Here is a 27,106-nt window from a genome sequence, read left to right as displayed (position 1 = left end):
CCTCTCTGTTGAAAAGAGAGGAATTTAAGGAATGGGAAGTGAAAATTATTCAGGATGTATTAGAGAAGACAAAAAGTTCTATTGGCAATATAGTTAGGCAATGGGATAAAATTAAAGTGGAGTTTAAAAATAAGGTGGAAATAAAAGAAAGGTAAATATGAATAAGAAGTAACAAAACTATTTAGAGGAATTGACAAATGTTAAAGTATTGCAAATTAGGGGGAATCTCACAGAACAAGAAGAGGAGCAGCTGTAGAATGCTAAACAGAAATATGGGATTACCTTGATAATATGCATGGATTTATAAAGATTGTTGTTAAGCAACTGTTTTTTGATAATAACTCTAGAGCACAAAAACTTTTAGCACAATGGCTGAGGCAACATAAAGTAGAAAGAGCTGTTGCCAAGGTAAGGGAGCCTATACTAAGAAAGATTACAAGAGATCCTGTAGAAGTATTAGAAATATTTCAGAAATTGTATGAAAGTCTGTATAAAGCAGAGAAATAAGGAAATCAAGAAAAGGTACAAATGGAAATGTTTATGGAAGAATGAAATATGCCAAGGTTAGAGGTAGACAAGGCTCAATTACTAACAGTTAGGATAGGAGGAGCTGAGATAAAATGGTGTTGTATAACAAATCTACAGGAAAGTCCCCAGGAATAGATGGTATTCCTGTGAAAGTTTGGAAGTTTGGAGGGGAAAAACTGATAAAGAACTGGAAGGTTTTGTTTAATAGTATTTCAAGAGGAGGAAAAATACAAACATCCTAGAAGAAACAGGTGGTAGCCTGTAATATCTAAAGACAGTAAAGATCCATCAGATCCAACTTCATACATGCCCATTTCAATACTAAACCATGATTATAAAGTGTTTATGTCTATAATGGCTAAAAGAATGGCAGAAAGGTGATGCCAAAATTGATGGATATGGATCAGTATGGTTTTGTGGAGGGAAGGCAAACATTTGACAACATTAACAGAACACTGATGATCCAGAGGGAAACAGAATGTAAGAAAATGCTACTGTTGGTGAGTCTTGTTGCAGTGAAAGCATTTGACACAGTAATCTGGGACTTTATGGGCAGGGGAATGGAAGCATTTGCATTCTCTGATGAAATTAAAAGGATGATTAGGAAGATATATGAGGGATCGGAGGTGAAAATTAAAGTGGTTTAAGAAGAGGACAGGCAGGGGTGTCCTCTTTCTCCTTTGTCACTTGCATTATATTTAGAACTATTGGCAAAGAAAATAAGGGACTCAGAAATTCAAGGATATTATTGGTATGACAGTGAAGAAAGTATGGCTCTATTTGCAGATGATGTTACTTTATACCTGATAAAACCAGAAAACATTACAGTGTTGTGGAACATTTTATGACAGTTTCATATCTTTTTGAGATAAAAAAATTAATTAAGCTAAAACAAAGGCAATAGCAGTAAATTATGTAGTCACAAACAAATTGATTCAGCAATATCCGTATTTATGGGGGCTTGATAAAATGAAATACTTAGGAGTATGGATTAAAACTGATTGTGGTGTGTCAGCTAAGGATTTGTGGGAAGAGACTAAACAAAAGATAATACAAAACTGAGAAATTGGTAGCTCTGTTATATGGATATGGATAATAAGATACAAGCAGAATGTTTTTAGTCCCTTTAATCTTATACACAGGTCAGGCTTATTTTTATCAACCAGAGGAGAAGTTGTGGATAGCAATTAATAAAGAGCTGAAGGGTTTTATCTGGGATGGGAAAACAGCAAGAGTCAAGTGGGATAAGCTGATTCTTCCAATAGAACATGGTAGAATGGGATTACCCAATCTGAAGGGTTATTTCAGAGCTACATAGTTAAGGCTGTTATACATAGCACAAGCAGAAACATATAATTCAAAGTGGAAATGGATGATGATTAAATGGGGGGAAGCTCAAGAAAGAAGTAGAGGCTGGAATTTTGGATGCAGACCATTAAGGAGAATAACACTAATCTTACAGAATATTAAATTCATAAAGTAGCAGAAAATGTTCTAAAAAGTAAGCTAACACTGGAATGGAGAAAGGAGATTCTGCTGATAGGAATGCAGTAATTAGGAATACAGACAATAGGCAAGAGAGGGCTGAAATTTATTGGAGAAAACTGGCAAAGGAACCTAGGTATTGGGAGCAAATAACTAGACAGGGAAAGGTAAGAGAATAGGAAGATGCCAAGAATTTATTTGTACTGAGGTTAGAGATTGCCTTCTGTATCAAGGATTGATATCGGAGTATAGGCAGAGAGACAGAAATAGGGGGTCCTAAACAAAAGATCTGTAGAGTTTTTAGTAGAATCTAGAGCATAAGTTGCTGTTAAAAAGGAATAATTAGTAAAGCATATAAAATATTGCATGATAACTATAAGAATCAATCAGAGGAGGTTAGAAAGGAGTGGAAAGAGAGATTGGATAAGCAATTCACAAACAAACAATGGGGGATATATGTTTATCTCCCAAATATGCCACAAAATCTAGAAGATTTATGATTTTTGCTTGGAAATGTTTATATAGATATTTTTATATCCCAGTTAGACTCCAGAGAATTTTTCCTAGAGTAAACAGCAAATGTTGGAGGTGTGATGGGGAAGAAAGAAGTAATTGGGAACATATTTTCTGGGACTGTAATAAGTTGGGAGACTTTAAAGATTAAAAAAGCAGGTGAAAAACAGACCAAACCAACACGACTTAAAAGGATAAAATCCAACTTTAACTGGCATATAAACAAACGATAAGTGCTTTCACTCCTTAAATGCACCTCATCAGATCAGAATTATGTATGATTACATGGATATTGTATCTTATGTACAATACCCTTTATTCTTACTGATACTTCTATCCTTGCAAGACTAATGTATTTCGTAAAGATATATGAAAAAAAAAACATGTTTTTTGTAACAACTGCTTTTTATGTAACAACTCCTTTTTTTACTATTTGTACATTTTATCAGCCAATATTTTTTATCTGTTATTACTCATAAAGTATGTATGTATTATTTTTATTTTTATTTTTTGGAGCTTTGCTCCCCGGACCTCTACTGAAAATGGACATGTATCCAGCTAGACTAGCTCGGTCAACAAATGTAAAATAAATAAATAAATAAATAAATACAGACAAAAAAAACAGATAATGTATTTATCTACCTGCTATAGCAAATGTCTTCTTACAGACAACAGACATATTAGAGCCATTGTCACATTGTACATTAGAGCCTGTCTTAGTCAGACATTCAGGGCCAGAGGTCAGTGTATTGCTGGAAATAATATCATTGACATTGGAAGGCCCCTCGCCACAATCATCATTACCAGGAGAACTTCTGTTGCCATTCATACATCTGGTCTGTTCACAATCTCTCAGCCAGGAAAAAATGTTTCCATAAGTTTAGATGTTTGGTTTTGCAATTGATATATAAGGATAAGGGGAGATGATTTTAATAACACCACTGAAGTAGCTGAAATGCAATGGGTCATCAGACTGGAAGCAGATAAACAATCTGGGCTAAATGAGATGGTACCCTTAAAACTAGCACTTAGGTCATGTGATTTTTTATTATTAATTGTTTTTTATTACCAGCTGTTTTGTAAATTGATGATTTTAATCAATTAGGTGTGTAAATATGTTATTTGTTTTTTGGTCTGTATTCTGATCTGATGAAGCACCTTTAAGGTGTGAAAGCATGTATTGTTTGTTTATATGTGAATTAAAGCTGGATTTTATCTATATAAGCCATGCTGATTTTGTCTGTTTTTCACCTACTTTTTTACTTTTATCTTGTTTTGGATCTACCTTCATTCACATTGTTGCTTTTGACTAAGACTTTAAAGATTCCCTGCAGACTACTCTATCAGATATACTAGGTGAGCAAATTGGTGTAAATAGGGAAATGATTTTTCTGAGCTATGCTACAGAATCAGAATTGCTTAGACATAGTATGGCCTTGCTGAGTCCAATTATGGTGACTACCAAAAAAATGAATTACTAGAAATTGGAAATCAGAATCTAAACCAATTGTACTAGAAATAGTGAATATAGTAACAGAGATAAAACAACTAGAAATGGGACCTTGAGAAAAGGGTAGGAGCAAATTATGTAGGAAAACAATGGGAACTGTGGGAGCAGTACATACATGGAAGGAATAAGGTTTTAAAGAAGGCAGGATTTGAATGAGCTATGTAATGTTTGACTGACAATGATTGGGGTAGATTATAAGTAATGTATAATGTTTGCAACTAAAATTATGTCAATATGATTTGTGATATAAAATGTTTGCAATTAAGATTATGTCAATACGGTTTGTTTTCGTTTATATAAATGTATGATTTCCTGTGTTATAAGTGACAATTTAATAAAGATGTTTTTCATTTAAAAAACTAAACCCAAGGTGAGAGATTAAAATGGCAGGAGGATATTTTGTTATACTCCTGATTTCTTAGTATTCTGAGTAAACTGCAGTAGGAGGGGTGTATAGAGGTGAAAGTATACAGTGATAAATTGTTAGATAAGATGCTAGTAGCAGCAGAAAGAAGCACAATGCTTGAAGAAACATTTGAAATTTTTCTGGTTATAGAGAAGAGGAAAGAGCGAAGTGTAGTGAGTAGTATGAAGTGGAGGGAGGCAAAGGTGAAGAGAGTGAGTGGAGAAGATTTGTCTTATTAGTTAATTCTAACTATGTAATAATGTAAAAGGAAACTGAGGAGTACCAATTATATTTGAAGACAGTCAGATGCATAAGGAGCATAATATAACTAAGGACACTGAAAATGAAATGTAGGTGCATGTAGTAGTATGAAGAGCAGATAAGGCAAATGTAATTTCTGTAATTGGAAGGAGTGAGAGCCTATGAGTGGTTATTTGTGAGATGGTTATTTTGCTGCAGGTGGCAGGAGTTAGGGTCTTGCTATAGGTTGAAATATGGACAGGAAGGGGTAAGTGCAGTATACATGAAATGATAGGGTCTATATCATATATTCGAAATTCCAAAACATTGAATACTATAAGTTCGAATTTGGAATTTGGAATTATGATAACATTGAACACTCAGAATAGCAATTTTTTTCCTAGGGAAAACATTTGCTGTTCTGAGAAACAAACACAAAAACACAAGCACACCAAAATAAATAAACCACACACGCATACAGTTAACAAAACCCAACCCTACACTAAACCATACATACATTCCTAACTATCCACTTACCTTAACCCGCACCATAACCCTAAGGTCCGTAACTATGGCACACATACCCTATGAAGCTATACACAAACTAATTAATACACACACATACAGTTAACAAAACCCAACCCTACACTACACCATACATACATTACTAACTATCCACTTTCCTTAACCTGCACCCTAACCCTAACGTCCGTAACTATCGCACCACAGTGGAGGAAATAGCGAAGACACGGAACAGCCCACTGAAATCTTGCCCTAGATAAGATTTTGATGTTCCGGGGCTTTGCTCTTTGCATCCTTCAATGTAGTGGGTTTGATATTATAGCATTCGATGTTTTGCAACTTCGAAGTTATAATATAGACCCAAATGATATCAGGGGTGGGTGGGAATGGGTGTAAGTTTAAGAGTGAAACAAAGCCGAGTGCAGCGAGGAGAAGCAGTATGGGGTCAACCAAGTCCTGCAGGAAAACAATCAATCAGGATTATCAAAAGATAAGTAAAAATGCTTTAATAGACTGGGGCACAGCAATAACAGTGGCAGTGTTAAATACTAACAGCAAAAAGTCGGAACATGAAAACCACTGAAGAATGTATCAGTTGGAGACAGAAAATTAGAGTGCACCAAAAAGCAGTATGAGGATGCTAAAGGAGATAGAACTGGACCAGCCCAGATGGAGGAAAGTAGACAAGGAGTTGGGAGTGAGATATATGTAGCAGACAGGGTAAGAACACAATAGTAACTCATTGTACTTTGCAACTGGGAGGCAAACAGGAGGGTGTCTTGGATACAGCAGTAGAGTGAAAAATAAATGGGCTCCAGTAGGAGGGAAATGTGGTATAGAAAGTGTTTCTGAGACACCTCCAAATTCATAAAATAAGGCGAAAGAGGGCAGATGCACTCATTCTAACACAGAAGTTGCCAAAAACTGTGAGATTTCCCTACACTAATCAAGGAAGTGCCTAACTAAACAGTTACAATATAGGGAAGGTCTTTACTTAAGGCACTTCTTTTGTGATTTTGCACTCTGGAGCAGAAATAACTGGGTGTTCTGACCCTGATTCAGAACCTTGCCTGATGTTACCAATGATGTCAATCTAGACAGGGGAGGGGGGCTTGAGCCTACCATCACTGTACTTAGGGCACTTCTTTGTGAATTTTCACTCTAATCCCCTCTGCAGCAGAAGTTATCTGGTGTCCTGACCCTGCTTCAGAGCCTCACCTGATGTTACCAGTGATTTCAGTCTGGAAGGTGGTGGTGGTGGGGGGCTTGAGCCTAACATCGCTGTACTTTAGGCACTTCTTTGTGACTTTTCACTGTAATACCCTCTGGATCCAAAATAACTAGGTGCCCTTACTCTGCTTCAGATTTTTGCGTGATGTTACCAGTGATGTCAGTCTGGAAGGGGGGGGGGGGCTTGAGTCTAGCATCACTGTACTGTAGATACAGATCCACCAGAATATAACATGAACTCCTTTATTTTAAGCACTGCCTGTCTTACCACAATTTGTCCTGTTATTTGTTTCCTTTTATGTAATGTAGAAACAAAAGTTTTATTTTCCCTTAAAATGGATGGCAAACTTTGGGAATTTTCTGTCTATATCTGGAACTATTATATATAACCTAAAGCTTAATCCAGTGTTTAGTGTATTTATTTTTGTGTGCCTTACTTTTACAGTAAAAGAGCATTAAAAAAATCAACATAATAGAGTGCCCACAGCAGCCCTAGAGAAGGTAGAATGGTGTCTTTTGCTAGCAGTAAACAACTCGAGTATCTGCTAGCCTGAAACTCACTGTGCTGGATCTTAAACCTTTGCTCTGATTTCTTCTGTGCCAAAACTGTATGTCAAGACATTGTCAGAGGGTGGTCATCTGTGTAGTTCACATGATATAATTCTCCTTGCTACAATGTATGTGACTCTGTACCAAATGTTCAGTGGTATCGATGTACTTCTCATGCTGTAATGTACCATGGTTTGAGGACCAGTTCACTTACCCAGTAAACAAAAAATAAATGAAAGTGGTGTACTGTTGTGAGTAATTTTGGCAGACAGATCTACACTACCCAAATAAAGTAGGTCAATTAACACAATGGAGAGAAATTCAGATTCAGAAACATGGTGTAGCCACAGCGATAAAGCCCTCATTAGCTGTTCTTTACCATGTCTTTAAAATGAACATTGTGCTGTGAGACTTGACTGTGGTACTGTTCTCCCTAGCAGCCCATGCATCTTATTAGCAAAGGCACTCCCCCACACATCACACGAGCACACACACACACACACACACACACACACACACACACACACACACACACACACACACACACACACACACACAAACACACACATTCCTAGACTTGTGCATACCTAATCCCCTTGGGTGAACACTGAGGTAGTCTTACATACTTACACACACACACACACACACACACACACACACACACACACACACACACACACACACACACACACACACACACACACCTCCATGACTTCATTGGATTTGCCTACACTGCAAATACTCCCACACAAGTAAATGAGTGAGTGCCACCTTTGATAGCTTTCACTTTTTTTCTTCCATGACTAATAATTTACTCAGCCACTAGATTCTCTGAATCACTACGCTGAGCAAATTGGGAGCTATGAGCATTTCTGGGGAAATCACATGGCTAATCAGTATTAGCCGTATCCCTAGACTGCCATATTGGCATGTGACTTTATCCATGAGACCACTCTTCATGTTAAGGCCCTAGTGAGGTAAAAACATCAGTAGTAGAGCAGTCTAAAAATCAGCAAGACTTGCCATGATGAAGAAACCTTTTGAGAGAAGGCTTCTGTATTATGTTAAACCTTTCTGAATCTCAGGTCTAGAATCTCAAAGACACTTTTACACTGAACCATTGAATATACTTTCTATTTCCAAAGCTCAGGAACATATTATATCTACTACGTCTTACTTTGGATGCCTACTTACTGTCATGCAACATGCAATAAATGTAACTTCTGTCTCATATCATAGCATCAATAAATTGTAAAATGTTATTGAACACATTAAATGCTAGTTTAACACAGAATATATTATCAATTATATATCACATAGTTAAAGAATTCACTCAGAAATCTCCCCCAATAATATGGAAATACAAGAACATGACACCATGTAGATTAAATCCCAAACTCACCTCTCTTCATCATTGGAAGGAGAAACATCAATGGAATTACAGAAAAATTAAACACAGATAATTTACAAGTAAGGACATGGCCATATAATTCAACCTTCTCTTATTATGAGTAATTCAGGTGAGTGTCGTCACTTGGTTATGACTGCAAAGCCCTATAAGACACTAAACAGAAGGGCAATGTAAATAGTTTTAGACCAGTCTTTTCCATGCTTGACTATGTAACACTGGTATTTCAGCAATTTGTTTTCTTTCTAAAGATTTTTTTGTTGCTGAAAATCTTACCTGTATGTCACCTGCAGCTATTTCCCGGTTGACATCATATTTCACAATGAAATCCCCATTTATTTTAGTTTCCTCACACTTAGCACAGATGCGCTGTTGTTGTAATGTTGGATTAAATGAAATATAGGCCTGAAAAGCCAAAAGAAGTATATTATTCAAAGTTACAAAATATTAGTATATTTAAGAAGCAAAACTGTATCTGTGGAACAAGCTTACCTCTTTGTCATTTTGAGTCTTTGAAAGTGCCTTAGTCAAATTTTCATTGAGAAATGGTGCTTCAGTGGTCAGAAAGCTGATGCCCAGTGGTTCGGTGATATAAACATCAATCTAAAACAAGAAAATTTGACATTTTCAGAGGTTTAATATATTAAATTAAGTTTTCAAGCACAGCATAGGGTAGGAACTGGGCTCAGAGGTAGGAAAGTGTAGGCAGTACACTTTATCAAGGAAGGAAATGAGTTTGTGAGTGAACCCTTGACTCTTAGTTTGGACAACTGCTACTAAGTAGTTCATACTGACCAAGTCTGTATAGAAACACTTTATCTTGGGGCCATCCTAACTGCCTGAATTGGTCTAGAGAAACAGTCCCTTAAAAGGAGAACAGCATGTAAGCAAACACTGCAATTTAGTTTCATACAACAATGGTGGAAATATGGGACAAAGGACATTTGGGAATAGTTACATGTCAGTTCCAGAGACGAGATTAGTCCCAAAATGGACTTAATACTTAAGTACTTGTTCAAAATAATGTGTTTAAGTAGAGCAGGTATATAATCTACATTGGCAACACACTATCAGAAGAATGTGGAGTTATTACTAATGTTAATTTCTGTTAAAATGGAAATAATTGTGACACATGAATAAACAAAGTAAGCTATGCATTGTTTTCTGAGGCTTGTTACAATTTCATCCTTCAAGTATTTTTTGACTAGAAGCAAATATAAAGCAAATAACATAAGAAACAGAACAGATCCAGGAAAACACAAATATTATGGCTTCTTTTCACCAACTACACACATGAAATACAAATAGCAAAAAGGGGGTTTCCAATTAGATGACCAAAGATGCATTCTAGCAAATGCATCTTGGTCGAACTTAAAACAATGAAAAGGCAAAAGAGTGAAGCGGCTTTTAATCATATTCTTTCCTGCTTCTGTTACTTTGCCATTTTCGGCACTGTAGTGTGTTACAATTCATCCTTCAAGTATTTTTTGACTAGAAACAAATATAAAGCAAATAACATAAGAAACAGAACAGATCCAGAAAAACACAAATATTATGGCTTCTTTTCACCAGCTACACACATGAAATACAAATAACAAAAAGGGGGTTTCCTATTAGATGACCAAAGACGCATTCTATCAACTGCGTCTTGGTCAAACTTAAAATAACGAAAAGGCAAAATAGCGAAGCGGCTTTTAATCAAATTCTTTCCTGCTTCTGTTACTTTGCCATTCTCAGCACTGTAGTGTGATCTTGAAGTTGGTATATTTAAGTGGCGGGGTGTGGGGGGGGGGGCAAAGCCCCCCCCCACTTTATGTATTCTTTCAATTTTTTTTTTTGGAACAGTGATTTTTTTTTTCCAAAGGAAAAAAATCGCTGTTCTGAGCTTTCGAGATTGTAAGCTTTCACTTACATGGCGTCGATTGTTGATCATTCGCTTTTTTAAGCATTCAGTGATATAATATAGACCCCAAAAAGGGTAATATGTACAGATAGAGGAGCATACTTAACCAGGACTTGTTCACTTAGTCATCTCCAAAAGGCTTGCTACTGATTCCAGGAACTTAACCTTTGCCAAAAGAGATTATGAAGTCATGTCCAAACGTCATGCCACTGCTTCCAGAAACTTAACAGATCAGTGAAATTTATTCTATGTGCAGCCAAGCGTAGTGGCCAACATACTGAAAAACTGTAGCCAGCTGATCTGCAGCACATTCCATTTTTAAGTCGTAGCATATCTGAAAATCGATCATAAAATAGCATTAGTAAAGTAAAGGTACTGCATACTGAAGAGAAGCAATATAAAGCTTTTAAACCTTTAAATTTCCTGCAGAAGAGAAGCTCATACATTATCTTGTCAGTCAGCTTCGAATGTTAGGAAATTCCACCATCAGGCAGATTTGACATGGCAATCAAAAAATACTTCTAAGTGCTCAAACTGCTTTCCAACTCCCATGATGCACTTGTCCTCTCTGAGTCCCTAGATCTTGTTAGCTGCCATAGCGATCAGACATACCTCCGGCACTTCTTCACTTCAGATGAGTTCTTAATACTTTTGCAAACCTATAAAAACATCAGCATTTTCTGTCAGTCTCCTTTCTTTTTCTCTTGCATATCTCCTCTGTATAGTTACAAATATGTCATCTTTGCTCCTTCTCCTCTGCTGCTTTCTGATTGGTATTATTGTTATTCGTGTAATTATTGAGATATTTGTTACTGCTATTATTATCATTACTGGGTTTCTCAGTCCTGCAGTTTGTGTGGTGACAGTGCTTGTTTGAACTTAGTTTAGTGGCATTCTGGTTCCTCTTAGCATGGTCAAGGGCTTCAAGAAGATTGACGGCTGTGGATACAAAATCCTGCCCTATGATACTCACAAATTGTATATGGTATGCCTGGAGCCAGAACACCTATCTACCTCCTGTGACATATATGTCTATATATATATATATATATATATATATATATATATATATATATGTTGTTTTTCTTTCAGCTTTTCCCGATTAGGGGTCGCCACAGCGGAACTCTGGTCCGCTAATGATTGGCAGTAGATTTTTATGGTGCCAAGGTGCCAGCTCAATGCCCAACCTTCAACGAAGACACACCCTACGTATGTTTTTTGAATGCCACTCAACTGCGGGGAGGACATGCAGACTCCACACAGAAGGCGCTCCAGCCGAGAATCAAACAGGAGAACCTCTTGCTGTGAGGCAACAACACTACCGCTGCACCACCGCGGCATTTTATATATATATATATATATATATATATATATATATATATATATATATATATATATATATATATATATATATATATATATATATATATATATATAGGGTCTTAAGCCCTTGCGGCATACAGGAGAGTAAGAATAAGCTGATATTGAAAGGTCTTTTACCATCCAATTCATGAGACAGAGATGATAAAAAGACAAGGAAAAGGATAAAGACAAGGAAAAGAAAAAGAGGACAGAAGAGGATAGCCCAATTCAAATTTCTTCTTCAACATTACTTCCCTGATTGCATCCAACACAGGATGCCCAGGCTCTAAGAGTTTTTGTAATTTTCTTCTTTTCAGGTATCAGGGCCTTCCCAAATGAAGAATATTATAAATCATGTTGCTGTACCAATAGGATATCCATTAGCCACTTTTTTGGAAGAGCTGTCCAATTTTTTCCCTCATATCCTCTCAACATTTCTTCCCTTATGTCTTTTAGGTAGTCCAGATTTTATCAGACTCTGTTGGGATCAAATGATTTATTTATTGAAGTCTGGTCAGGTACAATACTCATTTTCAGAGGAGGCCTGTGGAGGAAAACTCCAAGAAATAGTAGATGTGCAATGTATCAAAGTTTAAACAAGCTGTAAGGGAAGGTGTAAAAAAATACTTAATTCATTAAAATGGAATACATAGGAAGTATCACACAACGATATAATGATGAGAGCCTTTGTTTTTGTGGACCTCAAACTATCTTAACATCAAACACATCATGAATCTTTGGGTGCATTGAACGAGTCCCCTCTGGAGATACTAGTTGTCACAACTTTTTCAGATGATATAAGGGTGTCATTTGGTCTTGATAAATTTGCAAAAGCAACCTTTAAAGCAGGAAAAATGCATCACCAGGAAAACAGTCTGGGACAAGAATGTGATATAAAAGAACTTGAGCAAGAGGGAGTGTATAAATATTTGGGAATTGAAGTATTAACAATAAAACATGAATAAATGTCAATACAACTTAGTAAGGAATACTTTAGAAGACTTCAATTAATCCTAAAAACAGCGTTGACATCTAGGAACAAAATCCAAGCTATAATGCTCTTCTGTCCTAACTTACAGTTTTGAAGTGATTGACTGGTCCCAAAACGTGTTGGATAGATTAAATAGGAAAACAAGAAGGATGCTTCATGCTCACCAAATTATTTATAAAAATCAGTGCATACCAAGATTATATATTCCCAATTCTGAAAGAGGGATGGGCCTCCTTGAAATTAATTACATGTATCTGCAGTCGTGGGACTCCACACATATCTGCTGACCTCACAAAACCCAAACATAGTGAAAGTTTTGAAACATGAGGAAAATAAATCTAAGGTGACTTCTCTACTTAAGCTAGCAGAAGCATATTGGCATCAAGCAAGTATGGAAATCAAACCAGAAGTAGATAAAAATCAGGCAGCAACTGAATGTGTCAAAAAACAAAAGAAAGAATATAAGGTGAATGACCAGATGAAAAGGCAAGAAATATGGAAAATGCATAAATATAGTTGCAAGTATAGAAAACTTCTGGAAGAACCTCATGTTGATCAGGAATGAATGCAGGAATGGTTAAGGAGAGGCAAATTCAAACCAAGAGATGAAAGGTTAATATTAGAGTCCCAAGATAGTGGGCTGTGTACACATTAGTTTACAAAGTCCACTGAACATGTAGGAGAAACAGACAAATGTAGGTTTTGTAAAATCGAATTGGATACAGTTGCACACCTCGTTGCTGGTTGTGACATGCTAATGTCAGAAGGACTGTATACTGAAAGGCATAATAATGTGGCAAGATTGTTGCACTGGGGGTTGTGTAAACATTATGGTATTGAAGTGGATGAAAAACACTGGAAATGTGAGCCACAAAGCATCATAGAAAATGATGAAATTTATATCACATGGGATCATCCATTACCAACAGTTCAAAAGACAGATGCTAGAAAACCGGATATAGTGGTCCATGAAAAGAAGACAAAAGTAGCATTGATTATTGAAATCGCCACACCCAGTGGCTACAGTGGCTTGTGTACAGAGAGACACAAAGCCATAAAATATTAGGATTTGCAGGCAGAAATGAGAGCAATGTGGAAGAAAGATACCCAGACAGTCCCAATAGTAGTAGAAGCAATGGGTCTTATAAAAAATAATCTACAATTGTATTTAGATATGTTACCAATACATATAACACTGGTGACACCATACGAATTGCAGAAGGAGTCATTACTGGGCACATTGCAGGTGCTGCAAAGAGCACTTCTAGCTGACATCAAAGATTGAAACAATACTAATTTCATGAACTTTAATTGTACTTTAACTTAGGAATGGGGTCCATTCCTGTCATGGAAACTCAAAAGATTTGGAGAAATTAAAAAAGGCAGATACCACAGAAACTCTCATGCAAAAGGAGGCATATAGACTCCATCATGGAGTCTCTAACAGTAGATACTGACCTTGATGAATGGGAAGGTTCTTCACAGTCCCCTCCTGAAGACACAAAATTTGGTAAGTGAGTAGAATTAATGAGGCATAGGTGTAGTTGGCCCATTGACCCCTTCTCTGGATGAGGAGGTTCTTTTGAGGTGTTCAGATGCCCCTTTTACCTCTTGGGGGATCAGTTCCACCAACTGCAGGATGGGCCTGGTGGCAGAAAGGGCATGGAGTGAGTCTGTCTTAGCAGAAAGTATCCCCATGAAGCCAGACAAAATTCTATACCCATTTAAGGACAGAGCACACTGCAGCAAAGGCTCTGTGGTAAACTCTGTGACAGTAGCCATCAAGAAAGAATTTCCATCGACAATCCATTGGTGGATCTTCCTAACAAGAAATCTAGGACAATGGACTTCATGGAGAAGTGTGTTTATCCTTCAGGCATATTATTCCTTGGAATGTTAAACTACCTCACTCATATGACCAGATTCCATAGAGACCTAGCAGAATATAAGCTAGATTCTTTGAGTAAGCCTGTCACACCCAACACTAGCAAACAACTTGAGTCTTAGGTGGCTACTGTGATGACCATTTTTAATCTCCCAGTGAGGCTTTTCCATAATGCTGTAGACAAAGCAGTTAGGGTAGTAGGCACAGCCATAACCATGAGTCAATACACTTGGCTCCACTTATGGGACTTTACAGACAACTTGAAGTCATTCTTTGTTAATGCCTCTCATGATGGGTTTTCCCTCTTTGGACCTAAAGTCAATGAGAAACTTTTAAATAGTAAAGCAAGAGGGAAAATGCTATCTGATGTGGGCATGGCCAAGATTAGAAACTGCTAATAGTTCTACAACGGCATTACTATTCTGAGAAGATTATTTATTTAATCCTCACAACAAACCTTTTTGCAGAATTTAATACTAAAAGTATTACTTTGGGAAACTGAGGAAGAAAATTAGTTTCCTAAAGAAATTCCATCAGAAACCATCAAATACTGCAAAAAGTAGAAGCATTCATAATTAAATCCATAATAATCTTCTGTCAGAAAAGAAATACAAGCTTTCCTGTCTAATGTACAGTAGATTTCTATAAATGTATTATTAGGTAGATATGAAGACAAACCCTATAAAATGTGATGATAAAAATAATAGCTTTAATTACAGACCTTTAACAATTTCTTACAAAAAATTCTCCTCTGAGATCCATTATACCCTTATTTATTTCTTGCTTCTTTAATGATTTGGTTCTATTCCACAACCAAAAATACGTGTGAACGTAATCAGATTTGTTAATGACCATGGACAATGATTTTCAGTTTTCAGAAAAAATAAATAAATAGATAAAATTATGTTTTCATGAGATGAAATCTGAAAAATATACCTGAGATGTTTAAATATAATTTCTGGTCATTACTGTGAAGAATGTTTTGTTTACCTTTAATTAAAGAACTAAAATGGCATTAAAACTCACCTGTTGTTTCATCTGGAATAAGCATATTCATCACTGATGGAAAGAAAACTTTTGACATACTAGTAGATGCCATTTCTTTTGTACAAACAACTAAAACACTTGAACAAGCAGAATGAATGTACGGGAGCTTAGCATCACTAAAATGGCTGAGAACAATATGTAGACGGCATCAGGGAAAATCAAAAAGCTAAAGTACAAAGTATTTCAGGCAGTTAATAATATTGTTTAAAAAATGAGTTTTTCACCTGCCTTTAGTAATCTTAAAAATCAGAGTCAGTAATATAATCTTTGTTTTTAAATTAGTTTAATATAAATGACAAAAGAGACATGAAGAGAGTGAGGTCATTGCCTTGGTCATGAACTTCCAGTTATCTCTGGAGATGTCAGATAAATTCATACTTTAATATGCCATTTATTGAGAGAAATGTCCTTATTTTAAATTTATACACTTAATTGTCTTAATTTTCTTCCTATTGAGATTCACGAGTAATCCTAACTAAAATAAAATCCATTAAGTATACTGTAAATTATTATTTTTTGATCTTAGATGTGTTTCCTAAATACTACTTTTAAGTAGTACTTGTTCAGTTGTGTAAAATAATTTTTCTTTCAAAAGTTTTGTTTGCTGTTGATCTAATGGTAACCACTTTACTGTTGTGTATGTTTTTCCTTTCTCTTAGCTTCATTCAAAAAGCCTTCAAGCATCTCAAGCACTGTCAGACAGTAGATTCAGTTGGAGTACCATGCCTTTGTGAAGACAATGACTTGACATACTAAAAGTTGTAGGGAAATGCAGATGGAAACAGAACTCTTGACACTGTGACTATTGTAGGATGAACTATCCATTTCTGTATTTAATAGTATTGCTTTGTAAAAATTATAGACATTAGCACAAGAAGCAGGTATGTTATCGTAATTATGTACTGTATATTTTATATGATGGTAATATGTGTGTGCGTGTGTGTGTGTGTGTGTGTGTGTGTGTGTGTGTGTGTGTGTGTGTATGTGTGTGTGTGTGTGTGTGTGTGTGTGGGTGTATCTATCTATATATATATATATATATATATATATATATATATATATATATATATATATATATATATATATATATATATATATATATATATATATCATCTTCTCCTTCGGTTGTTCCTGTTAGGGGTCGCCAGAGCAGATCATCTGTTTCCATTTCTTCCTATCCTTTGCATCTTGCTCTGTCACACCAACCACCTGCATATCCTCTCTCACCACATCCATAAACCTCATCTTAGGCCTTCCTCTTTTCCTCTTACCTGGCAGCTCTATCCTTAGCATCCTTTTCCCAATATACCCAGCATCCCTCCTCAGCACATGTCCAAACCAAAGCAATCTCGCTTCTCTGACTTTGTCTCCAAACTGTCCAAATTGAGCTGGCCATCTAATATACTGATTCCTAATCCTGTCCATCCTGGTCACACCCAGTGCAAACCTTAACATCTTTAACGCTGGCACTTCCAGCTCTGACTCCTGCCTTTTTGCCAATGCCACCGTCTCCAACCCATACAACATAGCTGGTCTTACTACCCTCTTGTAGACCTTCCCTTTCACTCTTACTGGTACCCGTCTTTCACAAATCACTCCTGACACTCTTCTCCACCCATTCCACCCTGCCTGTACTTTCTTCTTCACCTCTCTTCCACACTCACCATTGCTCTGAACTGTTGATCCCAAGTACTTAAACTCATCCACTGTCGCCAGCTCTACTCCCTGCATCCTCACCATTCCTCTATCCTCCCTCTCATTCACACACATATATTCTGTCTTAGTCCTGCTGTCCTTCATTCCTATCCTCTCTAGAGAATATCTCCACCTTTCCAGGGTCTCCTCAACCTGATCCCTACTCTCACTACAGATCACAATGTCATCTGCAAACATCATAGTCCATGGGGCCTCCTGTCTGATCTCGCCTATCAACCTGTCCATCACCATTGCAAATAAGAAAGGGCTCAGAGCTGATCCCTATATATATATTTATATATAGTATATGTATATAAATGGCAAAACCCCCCTTAAAGATGATCAAGTTGCAGGTTAATTCTCATTGCTCCATACTGGCCTCATCAGATCTTCCTATGACCTCATCTCAGAGAGGAGCCGTGGATTCTGGACCCGGTACAAGGTCTTCTGACTTATCAGTCAGGAACGCTCCATCCCTCTATTCAAACCCTCAAACTGACAGCTTGGCTGCTCCACTTGCAATCTTAGCCAGGCTTCCACACATATCTCCTGCAGTGCGACACATTCTGGTTTCATCTCATAAGACAAGCAGAAAACTGTATGCTAACAAATGGAAAAGGTTTTCTTGTTGGGCTTCCAAGAATCACATAGACCCCTTCACAGCCCCTGTAAGTACAATTTAAAATTTATTAGCAGAGATTTTCAGTGAAGGTGCTGCAGCAGCTACCGTATGAGTATAATTAGCTACCATATCTAACTACCACATAGGAGACATGGGATCAAAAATAATGTCTCACAGATTATGCAAAGTCTTCCTGTGAGGTACTTTTCTACTAAGGCCTCCAATAAGGGAACCACCACCTCCTTGGAACCTCAATTTGGTACTGACTACTGTGATTCTCCCACCATATGAACCAGCCTCCTCTTGCCAACTAAAATTTTTGACTTGGAAGATGGTCTTTTTAACAGCCATTACTTCAGCTAGGTGGGTTTCAGAGCTCCAAGCTCTGTCCATATGCCCTCCCTATTTAGTTTTTCACAAAGACAGAGTTTCTATTAGAACAAATCCTTCATTCCTTCCCAAAGTATTTTCTGAGACCAATTTGAATCAGTCCATTGACCTGCCTGTCTTCTTTCCAAACTATTGCAACAAGGCAGAATATAAACTACATCAATTGGATGTCCACAGGTACTTACGTTTCTACTTGCATAGAACAAAGGAGTTTAGAAAAATCTGACCAGCTATTCATCTCCTTCTCAGATAACAGAAAAGGTGCACCAGTTTCTAAAGTTGCATTGTCAAAATGGCTTACTGAACCTATTACCTATGCGTATAATTCTCAACATAAACAACTGCCAGGAAAGATTAGTGGGCCACTCAACAAAGAGCTATGTCAACCTCAACTGCCTTTTAGGCCAGACTTCCTATGGACTCAATCTGTGCTGTAGCCACATGGGTCAATCCTCATACCTTCATCACTCATTACAAAGTAGATATGGCCTCCCGGAACAGGGCTTCCTTTGGTTCCACTATTCTGAAGAGCTTATTCCCCTTGAGCCACCCAAGAAAGAAGGTGCTGGGGACGCTGTCCCAACCAGCAAGAATGAAGGCGAGATGGGACAACATAACATTAAGAAGTCATGTACTCACCATAATGTTCCATGTTTGTTGTCCATAATCTCACCTTCATTCTTGCGTCCCACTCTCCTTCCCCCAACCTCCGCTCCTGGAGGATCGAGAGGAAATTTTTATTGGTGGTAAAATGTTCTCTGCTTCCCTTCTTGCCTCATGAAACATAGGGTAAGAATTATTACCATTGCTTTTAGTATGTTTTCTAATATGTTAGTAATCTGCAAACAAGATCTGGGTAATCTTCCCTAGGCATTACGGGATAGGGTATTGCTTTGAGCCAGTGGAAGCTCTGAGCTTTAGTAATAGGCCGAGTTGGAACTGATGCTCAGTTCCAAACCCAACCAGCAAGAATGAAGGCGAGATTATGGACAACAAACATGGAACATTATGGTGAGTACATAACTTATTATTATTGACAATGGTCTTGGCTTGAATTTTGATATCTGCTATACTTTTAAGTATTCTCCTGGATATGGAGATATTGGGAAAGTAGTTAGTGGGTCAAAGTTAATGAAAAAATAATAGAGATACGGTTGTTTCCAAAATATGACAAAACCTTTCGGTGAAAGCATGTTTGATCTATTTACAGTACAATACATTTCAGCATTTCTTACAGATATATGTAATCTATATTTCCCAGTAAGATGCTCATCTAGGTATGGAATTTGAAAGACCTGGTTAATATTAGTAAATATGCACTAAAATAAACATTTATATGTTCCACTCTAATAGGTAAAGGTAATAGGCAGGCTCTCCCCCAACTACTTGGCCAAGCCTGTGACACTGCACCACCAGTCAGTTTAATTATTCAAATTAAATTGTAACCCATTAAACAGCCAGATATGTTATCAGGTCCCATTGAAGAAGTATTTTTTTATGTTAGTAAACGCCCTCAGTATATGTACTTTAGTGATGATGAGGGGCTTTGAATCATTCAGATGCATGTGAGCTTTGGATGTCAGTCTCTCTGGTAAACTTTGCACTGAAATTGTTTGCTAGTACATTAGGCAATATCTGTTGGGTAAGAATAGGTGGTGCTATTTTGAAAAAGTTCTCATGAATGTTGGGTGTCATTTCTTAATTTCCTATCATAGTTAAAAAAAGATTTCCAACTGTCTTTAGCTTTAGATGTAACATAAGTTAATGGACTGCTTTAGTAGACCTAATAGCATTTTTCAAAATTTTAGCAGTATTCCTGATACTATAAAGTTTGTTTGTTTTTTATCTGCTGTATACTTAATGATTTTTTTTTATTATTATTATAAAGTTTATTTATTTTGGAGGACCATCGGGATGGTTTGTTTTTGAATTTCCCATTATACTTAGATCTGGTTGGAAGGGCGGCCACAGTGGTGCAGCAATTAGCATTGTCACCTTACAGCAAGAGATTCCCTGGTTTGATCCTTGGCTGGGGTGCCTTCTGTGCAGAGTCTGCATGTCCTCCCTGTGGTCACATGGGTTTCCTCCAGGTGCCGGTTTCCTTCCACATCCCAAAGACATGCTGTAGGTGGATTGGACACTCTAAGTTGGCCCTGGGTGTGTGTGTGTGTGTGTGTGTGTGTGTGTGTGTGTGTGTGTGTGTGTGTGTGTGTGTGTGTGTGTGTGTGTGTGTGTGTGTGTGTGTGCCTTCTGTGGAAGGTTGGGCGCCAGGCTGGCAACTTGACACTGTAAAAACTCCACTGCCAATCATGAGTGGACAGGTGATCCACTGTGGCAACCCCTAACCGGGAAAAGTCGAAAGAAGAAGATTTAGATCTGGTTGGACAGCCAGTTCTACAATTTATCTAAATGGGTGTAGAACTCCTTTGTAAAACTACCTACTGTGGCAACATTTGGGTTCATGCTGCTATAAGTGAATTTTGAAACTTCACTATAGAATTAGGTGATGTTCATACATTTGAAAGCCTTGAATTCAGAGATATTGGTTTCAGGGGGTTTAGAGATTTTGAAGGTGAAAGTCATTAGTTTATGATTCACCTTATATGGGGAAGGAGGTACCAGGAGAAAAGTGCATGGCAAAGCTATATTTCTAAGGACCAGGTCAAGGATATTATGTCCTTCAGTGGGTTTGTTAACAATCTGGTCCTCTGAGTTTTTGTTTATTAAATATAAGAACTTGTGGGCATATTCTACATTGGTGGTATAGATACTTCAGTATATTGAAGTGTAGTTAAAGTCTCCGAAAATAACGACGTTCTTCTTACGGGAAGTTAATCAAGTTTATTTAGGAACCTTACATGCTTTTCAAGAGTCATAAAAGGTGTCCTGAAACAGGCTGGAAGCTGGTAGAGTGTCCTGTTATGTGTGATTTAGAATTCAGTGAGTTCAGTTTGTGGATCTCTAGAAATCTGTCTGTAGGTTATAAGGTCTATAACAAATATAGAGATGCCACCACAGTTGCCCTTGGACTTGAAGGCATGGTAGGTGCAAACCCAGTTATGGAGGGAGTGCTTTGGAGATATTTAAACCAAGTTTCAGTAGTCACACAAAAATGGATGTGTTCTGTATGCAGAAAGTAATCTTTAATTTAACAAAAATGGAGTTTGTAGGTAGTAGCGGTAAATAAGCTGTAGACTGAAATCTGTAATGCTGATTATTTTTACCCGTACTGCAATGCACATTTTGTTAAGTGTTGGGGGTGGAAAGCCATAAAATAATGGAAGCAGGATATGTGTGAAACTTAGAGCATTTATGTGGTTTAAGATGGCCACCTCTCGGGGAAAGGAAGGATAGAGACTTAGTCTTTCAACTTATACTAGGATTCTTGAATGTGCTTTGTACTCAGGTATCTTAAAATTATGATTTTTTTTATTGTAAACTGCCCCCTTGGTATAGACATGACATTTTATACAGGTCTTATAGCCAGCCAAAATTTCAGAGTGCTTTTGTTGAGACAGGATGGCATTATACTTGGCTTCTACAGTCTACATTTAAGTTATCTGAACTCTTGTCAAAAAGTAAAGGTTTCCGCCTTGAAGGTATTTGACCTCTGCTCAAAGGCCAGGTGAAAGTTATTCCCATAATGGGTAGCAGCTCATTTTAGAAGCAAAAATCTTATATAGTTCAACAGAAAAAGTATGTTTTATCTGTAAGATAACGACTGCAATGCCATGCTTTCATTTAGTTAAGGTACTTAATTCAAATTCAGCATTGAGCTACACTAAAATTCTTGGTAGGTACAGTAATATTTTTATGTTCATTTTGAAGCCGATCATGCTATTACCTGAAAATTTCATAATCAGTTCTCAAAAGAAAATGGAGATATAACCATTCAAAAATAGGCCTCAGTGATTTTAGTTTATATGTCTTTACTGCCACAGTCTGTCATTTTGCATTGTGTGTGATGCGTCAAACTTGTGCTTAGTATGCTGAGTACAGTCATGACATGTAATATTCTTGAATAAAGGATTTTTTGACACTGCAGTAAAGTGCATACTGTAAAAATATATGTTTTTGCAACTGGAACCACCGAATGAGTGCTTTTTCTACCTGAGGTTCAACATATTATTTTGAGAAATTTGCTGTAATATGATTACAGAGAAATTGTACTTTATTGTGAGATACTGTTATTTCTCTATAGCCATTTGGGTTTACTGACTTTGACATTTGGTTCACAAAGAAAATGTGATCTGTGAATTTTACCTGAAAAGTTCAGTATGTGAATAATGTCATTAGTATGCTGTTATGAAGTAAAAAAAATAAAAATACTGTTTTCTAGGAAAAAAGCAATAGTTTCAATTTTTATGTGTATAGCACATTATTACAATTGTCCCCATTTTTTTATTGAGGGATCTGGCTTGGCTCTTAATGAAGCCAAAGTGCCATGTCAGTCCTATAACTTGGATGGGGCTTGTCTCTTCTTAAAAATTCCAAGACATGCCCAGCTCTAGCTAGATGTTTCTTAGTTTCCTTATGTGGACACTTCAAGTTCAGGGTGCTACCCTTTGGTCTAGTGATAGCTTCATGGGTTGTGAACCCAATTCCCTAAACAGAAATGTTTTTAAATATACAAACAAAGCACTGTGCCTGTAACTATTTGCCCAGAACAAAACTGTTCCATTTGGGCTTAAACTGTATCTCGAAAATTGTAAAACAAAGGGTTGCTTCAGTAACTTCTTGAAGTAAGCACTTGAATACACCTACTGCAGGCTACAGCATAGCTCTAATTATAGTGTGCATGTAATAAAGGACTGATAAACTGGACTGGCCATTTACCAGACTGAATGTAGTTTTTACACTGACTGCATTTAAATAAGATAAAAATGAAAAGAAAACCTTACCCTATAACATGCTTCCAGAGAGCTAGCATGTTATGTCTATTTGTTGTGAAACAGCAGCACCTAGTGGTACTTGTAGGTTATAACCATACAGAAATACCACATATGATGACTTTTAGTTTATAACAAACCATTCTGAGTTTTAGAATGCTACCACCTGACCCAGACTATTAACTGTTTACAGAATGCAGAAATGTTGCTGAGGAATTCTAGTGTTTAAATGTAAGTCATTTTGCTTACAGTGCACATACTCCAAAAAGTTGTTTAAGGTTGTATCTTCTGGTTTTTAAGCCCTAACTTTGAGAGGATTTCTGTCTATACACACTAAGCCAAGAGGAGGAGGGGCATTGACTACAACTGTGAGCTGAGATATATAACAATAAGTATCCTGTTTTTTTTTTTTTTTTTTTTTTTTGCTTATTTTTGATAGTTATTGCTTCTAGCAATTTATATATAGCACATTTTATTGCCTGCTGCATAGCTTTGACTGTATTTTATTGCTATTAACTAATCTGTATGGTTAAACTAAAATTGTCTGCCTTACAGGGCCTGATAAATAAGGTTTTTACTGTCACACTGTTTGTAAAGCTTTTTAGCTACTTTCACTGTGTGAAAGGTATTAACGGGAAATTTTCTGTACTTGTTAAGCACCTGTTTGTTTGTTCTGATTTCCTGCCAAGGAGTGTATCATATAACTGATTTGCTTGCAGTTAAAAGCATTCTGTAGAGTCTCCTTGTTCCTTTATCTGTTTAAAAACAATTTTGTGGCTCACTGCTGTTTTTCTGCTGTGATAAACATTTCTATAGTGTTTACTGTCTAAAAGAGTGTAGGCTAATAGCTGTAGTATTGTTCCCCACCCTCCGTCCCTGTTGGTGTGTTGCTGTTATACTTGGTGGCTTTGCAGTTGCATGCCCATACTGTAAATTTAATCTGGGACACTCCTCCCAGTCTGTTGTCATTTGCTCATTCTACCTAATACAGAGAGAACATTTGAGAAGGCCAACCCACTTAGTTTCCTAACATTCAATTATCTTCTGCTTCTCCTCTCTCCCTTTTCTTTACAAAAAAAAAAAACTTTTCTAGAATCTCCCTGTGTTCTGCTTAAATGTAACAAAAAAAAATTAAGCTAGTTTCCTTCCTTTCCTGTAACTAGTCTAATCCAGATACAGATTTGCTATATCCAGGACTGTTTGCAAGCTTCTGAGCCCCTCAAGCCTGTCTGTGTTGGAGGGAAGCCTGATAGCTTATCAGTGACAGTGGTAAGCACTAGGTAACCTATCTACCACATAAAGAGTGGTTTCTGGCCCAGAAATTGTAGTTATTGCCCGTTTGGGCAGTTTTTCCATCTCTCTCAACTTTCTGATTTAAAAGCCTGCATTTGCACTTGTTCCTTTCCTGTAACTAGTCTAGTTCAGATACAGATTCTTAGTTTTAGCAATTGAAGTTGCTTATTCGTGCTCAACACTTGTTCAGAAATTGTTGTAAGCACTAAATAAGCTACAAATTACTACAGCACTCAACCTTCCTTATTACCTAGAGGAAAACAGTTTTTGTACTTACTTTCCTCACTTGCTTAGAGAAAAACAGCTCTTCTACTCAGTTTCCTCACTTGTCTATAGGAAAATAGTTTTTTTATTCAGGTATGTCCAAGGGTCAGCTTCCAATGTTCTCTCCTGTCTATCTGATGAATCTGGGCATCTTGGGGCAATGTAGCAATTGCCTCATGTACACAGACAACCCTCTCCTCCTACCACCCAACACTACAACCTGTGAGAGATGCACTTATCTAGCCAAACTGGAGGTAAAGCTCTCTCCAACCGAGACTGAACTTGACAGTCAAGAGGAGAAGGTAAACACTTGCACCACACCACACTCATCACATAGTCCCACTAAATGTACACCACCAACATCCACAAATAGAAACATAAAAACATTTGTGGAGACTCTCAATAATGATCTGCTCAAACAACAGAGACCTGCAAAGCAGAAAGGTAAAAAGACACATAGCCCACAGACTCAGTGTGCCACTCAACCGCAGCCCATAAAGCAAAACAACGTACTAAGCACACTAGTCATAGGTGACTCTACAGTCAGGCACACTGATGTCCCACTCACCAGACTAAACAAGAAGAAGGTTACTGTCAGCTTCCTGTTGAGTGCCAGGATCTGTCACATAACCCACTCACTCAGGTCACTCCACAACAAGTACAAATATGACTCTGTCATTGTCCATGTTGGTGTGAATGACCTGAGACTTACCTCCCTGGACTATATGAAAGGAGACATGGAAGAGCTCTCTGATCTTGTAGCCCAGGCAGGTATGACCCTAGCCCTGAGTAGCATCTTGCCATCACCCAGAATGAGACCACAGTACAAGGACAAAATGATTGACTTCAACAATCTGCTAAGCTTCTGGTGTCATTCTAAGAGGATCCAGTATTGGTCTGCCTGGGACGACATGGTCGACAGACCACAATGCTTTGCCAGAGATGGCCTGCACCTGTCACCCCTGGGATTCTGGATACTGGTTAATGCTCTTGCTGCCCCTATAGAGCCTTTTTAGGCAAGGTTTAAATGACACATTCATCACCGTAACAGGAACAGACAAGTAAAAACTGAGGGTAATTTTACTCAATGATAGAAGTCTAAATCGCAAAATGTAGTCCCTTGAGGCACTCCTTAAAATGTAGGACATCAATATTTGTGCAGTGACTGAGACCTGGTTCAGTGCTCCAGAGAGCACCTCTGCATTACCAGGCTATACCTCATACCACACTTTTCGGCCATCTAACCTGGACCGGAACACCAACAGCGAAGGTGTGTCCATATTCATTAAGAATATCCACACCTCCAGGCTAGTTGCTCAACATAATGCATCCAAGATTATCCAAGTGCAACTAACTCTGGGCAAAACTGCAATCCAAATTATAGCTTGCTACAGATCCCCCACCATGCCCCAGGATTCCCACTCTTCTTTTCTTGATATACTGGAAAATATTAGGGTTCAACCAAACACCCTAATAATGGGCGATTTCAACTACCCCACCATTAACTGGGAAAACTATTCATATATCAACTCCTTTGCTCAACGCTTCCTGGAATTCATAAATTCCAGTGCCCTGGATCAACGTATCCACACCCCCACCAGGGGCAACAATATCCTAGACATAGTCATTATCAACATGAGTGACCGGTGTCCCACACCTGAAGTCAACTCCTCGTTGGTCAGATCCGACCATAAGCTAATCACCCTAGATATCCACATCCCACCCCTGCCCCCATTAAGGAAACCACGGTAAAAAAATTCTCCAAAGCCAACTTCATGCTTCTTAAGACAGAAGTGGCGAACTTCATGACACCCATGCAGATGGACAATACAGTTACAACTTAATCGTACACAAACGCACTCTATAAGCACTTACATGAGTGAATGGATCGTGCTATCCCAAACAGAACCAAGGCGCTATCCTCCAGAAAAAGGAAGCTGGTGGCCCCCTGCCATAAACAAACTCTACAACAGAAGGAAAAAACTGTTGCAAAAGCGAGTAAAATCCTATGAGTGGAGGAGCTCCCTGGTCAGCCTCAGTAAGAAGCTGAGATCCCTTGTAAGATCCTCCAAAGCTAGCTATAAAAACAAAATCACCACTGATTCTAGGGACAGCCACAAAGCATTTTATAGCTATGTCAAGAATCTCAATGGCAACACCCAGATCTGCTCTGAGTTACAGCACAATGGCATGAAAATTACAGAACAAACTGATATTGCCAACATCCTGGCAGATAGGTTCAATGCTAACTTTACCCTCCTCTTACCCCCTAAAGGGACCATATCTATACAGGAAGAATACAGAGATCCTGTAATCACAACTACACAGGTAAAAGCTGCACTCTTTCAAACCAAAAACACAGCATCCATGGGAC

The 27,106-nt window shown here is 37.6% G+C and overlaps 1 protein-coding gene across 1 annotated transcript in view; it reads right to left on the bottom strand.

Moving 5' to 3' along the window:
• The window catches only part of LOC122806145 (inter-alpha-trypsin inhibitor heavy chain H3-like), a 1,222,311-nt gene that overhangs the window by 886,853 nt on the left and 308,352 nt on the right, over positions 1 to 27,106 (bottom strand). Inside the window, exons 5-6 of the mRNA XM_044076382.1 lie at positions 8,884 to 8,994; positions 8,668 to 8,796 (exon numbers count right to left, since the gene is read on the bottom strand). Coding sequence (XP_043932317.1) covers positions 8,668 to 8,796; positions 8,884 to 8,994 — 240 coding nt within the window. The remainder of the gene's footprint in view (positions 1 to 8,667; positions 8,797 to 8,883; positions 8,995 to 27,106) is intronic.

The sequence above is a fragment of the Protopterus annectens genome, chromosome 7.part0 (assembly GCF_019279795.1).
Source record: "Protopterus annectens isolate FY-2018-M chromosome 7.part0, PAN1.0, whole genome shotgun sequence".
Taxonomy (NCBI): Eukaryota; Metazoa; Chordata; order Ceratodontiformes; family Protopteridae; genus Protopterus; species Protopterus annectens.
Note: the sequence above shows the minus strand (reverse complement) of the source record. Positions and strands in the feature narration are given on the sequence as shown.